This window comes from Sapajus apella, unplaced genomic scaffold, assembly GCF_009761245.1.
Source record: "Sapajus apella isolate SASKATOON/1434 unplaced genomic scaffold, GSC_monkey_1.0 scaffold7342, whole genome shotgun sequence".
Taxonomy (NCBI): domain Eukaryota; kingdom Metazoa; phylum Chordata; class Mammalia; order Primates; family Cebidae; genus Sapajus; species Sapajus apella.
Window position 1 is genome coordinate 1 of NW_022444266.1, and position 3,304 is coordinate 3,304.

Below are 3,304 nucleotides of genomic sequence, written 5' to 3' on the forward strand. Positions count from 1 at the left end.
AAATAGACTTTAAATACCTGTAGAAAGCTCATCCATTAAATGTATTTTTCGTTAATATTCAAATATCTCAATTGGGCTTTTAGTGGGATTACTTGTCAAACTACCGAAAACCAAGAATACTGTTCAGGAAGGGCAATGTCTTGAGACATCTGTGGTAGTCACAACTGGTGGTGGTTGCTACTGACACCTAATGGGTAGAAGCTGCGGATGCTGTTAAACAACCTGCAGTAACACAGGACAGCCGACAACTAAGAATTATCCAATCCAAAATGTCAATAGTGCAGAGGCTGAAAAACCATGGCTGAGAATATAATACCATGTCATATAGACAGTATTTGTTACAGAATTTCAACATTACCCAACTATAACATTCTTACCTTTGCATCTCATCTTGTGTAAGATTCTTTCTCATTTCTCTAGAAAGATGATAAAGACGATGGAGTGTAGATGCATGAAAAAGAGCATTTCCAGATTTCCAAAATACAGTTGAGACTTTGTTATAGTAATTTGCCATCAATTGAGGTTTAGGTGGTTTTTTAGACAAGGAGAATAGCCCATGAATATCTTCCACAGCTTTGAACGCTTCCTAAAATTAGTAGTATAAATTAAAGTCACTGCATTCTATAACATAAAAAAAAAAATCTAATTCAAATTTCTATAAAATCTACAACATGGAAAACATAAAAATAGCAAATAAAATACCTTGATATGTGGTTCTCTTTATTCATGTATAATTTAATATCTCATATATTTTAGAAAACTGCCATAATTACAAAAACACGAACTCCTTAAACTCTTTTAATTTCTTTAGGAAATACTGGAAAGTAGACAGAGCAGACTAAAGAAAATATTTGCATATTATCCCATCACTCGGGGCAATAAGAAAAAAATCTAGAAGGATATACAACAAGTTATTTCTCAGTGATAAGATAATGGATGAATATTTCTCTTAACTTATACATTTTGTTCTATCATGAGCATGTTTACTTATCTTCTACTGGTAGTATTTTAAGATGGGTGTCCCTACAGAAAAGGAAACATGGGGAAGAACAAGACATGGAATCAGTTTCACTTGGCTCAAAGACTCCCAATTTTTAGTTTCTTCCTTATAATTTCAATAAAATATTGTCCATCAAATATATAAAAGACTTCAAAGGCACATGACTACACAATTGTATGGAATGTCTTTGTAGAATTCTTAGAGAAGGGCCAGGTAGAGGACTAGCTTCCCACCACCACCGAGATCTCCAATGCACGACAGTCAGCTAAAGCCGCACTAAGAAATCTCAAAATAGCCTACAGCAGCACTTCTGCAACTATCAGTAGTAAAGGATTCGTTTTTGTTTTTGTTTTTTTTAATTTCTAACCTCTTACCAAAGAATATAAAATACAAAATTACCACAAAAATGAAACAAAAAGCTCAATTTTTATCATAGTAAACACACAAAAAATTTACAATAAAATTCCTAAGAAACTCTGCATATGCTTTTCTCCTCTATACTTATTTCATCACAGACCAGACAGTTCACAAATGACACCAGTCATGAAACCACATTTGAGCAGTACTGGCAACGTACTGTTTTATATGCTGAGAAACTGTGTCTGAAAGATACTACATGGTTTGGTCCAGAATTCATGGAAGCCAACTAGAACGAAAATATTCTGAGATTTCTTGTTGAGAACTTTTCACAGACCATCAGGCAATTTTAATTTCTTACCTTATCTACTGAAATTAACCAACGCATACCAAGATGAAGCTATTCATTAAGGAAAGTAACACACACTATTATTTCTAGAAAGAAAAGCTAATAGTTCCAACATACCTGCCACAATTCCATGCTGATGGCACTGTCCAACTGAACAAGTCTGGTTTCCAAATGCATGGACTGGCTCTCTGGATTATTAAGATTGATTGCCGTACTTTGGTTATGGTGGCGCTGAATCTGCGATAAGTGCATTCTCAAATTGTCACACAGTTTACGGAATTCAGCCTTACGCGTGTATTGGAGGCAGAATTTGAAAGCTATAAGCATAATTGTAAAATATATTAGGTATCTTCCACTATCTACTTAAATATTTGAATAGGTTTTATTTCACACGCTAAAATCAGTTATTTTAATAGGATTCCCCAAACTCATCATTGGTCTTTGTGATGAACTGACAATCAACTTATTTCATCCAGGCTGCCTTTTTGAGTGAACCCTAACAAAAGCAAAGACATAATCATCAGTCCTCGCCTAGAACTAAAACATGGTTCTGGCAGAGTTTACAAATAGGAAACTACAATTTAGATCTAAGAGTCAACTTTCAAAGACCCATCACTTTAAATCCTAAGAGTAAAATTTTCTAGTCTGAATTATTATGAACTTTGATATCTAACTTACACAGAAAGCAACAAGTTTCCATGCTAATTAAAACTATCTAATACAAATTGAGGGCTTATGGTAACCTAATTTCAACAGACTATATAGATACATGTATGAACTACTTTTTCTGTCATTTAAATGTACACATTCATTTTTTACTGTCACATATGTAATATCAGAATATTTTTTAGATTTCCTTTGCCCTTAAAAATAGTATGTCTAGGGCCAGACGCAGTGGCTCACGCCTGTAATCCCAGCACTTCGGGAGGCCGAGGCAGGCAGATCACCTGAAGTCAGGAGTTCAAGACCAGCCTGGTCAACATGGAGAAACCCCATCTCCACTAAAAATACAAAATTAGCCGGGCGTGGTGATACACGCCTGTACTCCCAGCTACTCGGGAGGCTGAAGCAGGAGAATCGCTTGAACCCGGAGGCGGAGGTGGCAGTGAGCCGAGATCATGCCATTGCGCTCCAGCCTGGGCAACAAGAGCGAAACTCCGTCTCAAAAAAAAAAAAGAAGAAGAAGAAATAGTATGCCTAGGCTGGGCGCTGTGGCTCATGACTGTAACCACAGCACTTTGAGAGGCCGAGACGGGCGGATCACGAAGTCAAGAAATCAGGACCATCCTGGCCAACACGGTGAAACCCCGTCTCTACTAAAAATACAAGAATTGGCCGGGCGCGGTGGCTCACGCCTGTAATCCCAGCACTTTGGGAGGCCGAGGCGGGTGGATCACGAGGTCAAGAGATCGAGACCATCCTGGTCAACATGCTGAAACCCCGCCTCTACTAAAACTACAAAACATTAGCTGGGCATGGTGGCACGTGCCTGTAATCCCAGCTACTCAGGAGGCTGAGGCAGGAGAACTGGCTGAACCCAGGAGGCGGAGGTTGCGGTGAGCCAAGATCGCGCCATTGTACTCCAGCCTGGGTAACAA

At 38.3% G+C, this 3,304-nt stretch overlaps 1 protein-coding gene across 1 annotated transcript; it reads right to left on the minus strand.

Annotated features, from left to right (window-relative positions):
* Positions 1-6: 6 nt before the first annotated feature.
* Positions 7-2,627, minus strand: LOC116548137 (eukaryotic translation initiation factor 3 subunit A-like). The gene is made up of 2 exons (XM_032273754.1): positions 1,824-2,627; positions 7-586 (listed from the first exon to the last, which is right to left on the minus strand). Exons 1-2 carry the CDS (start codon positions 2,031-2,033, stop codon positions 374-376), a joined length of 423 nt encoding a protein of 140 aa, XP_032129645.1. The 5' UTR covers positions 2,034-2,627; the 3' UTR covers positions 7-373.
* Between the last annotated feature and the right edge of the window lie 677 nt (positions 2,628-3,304).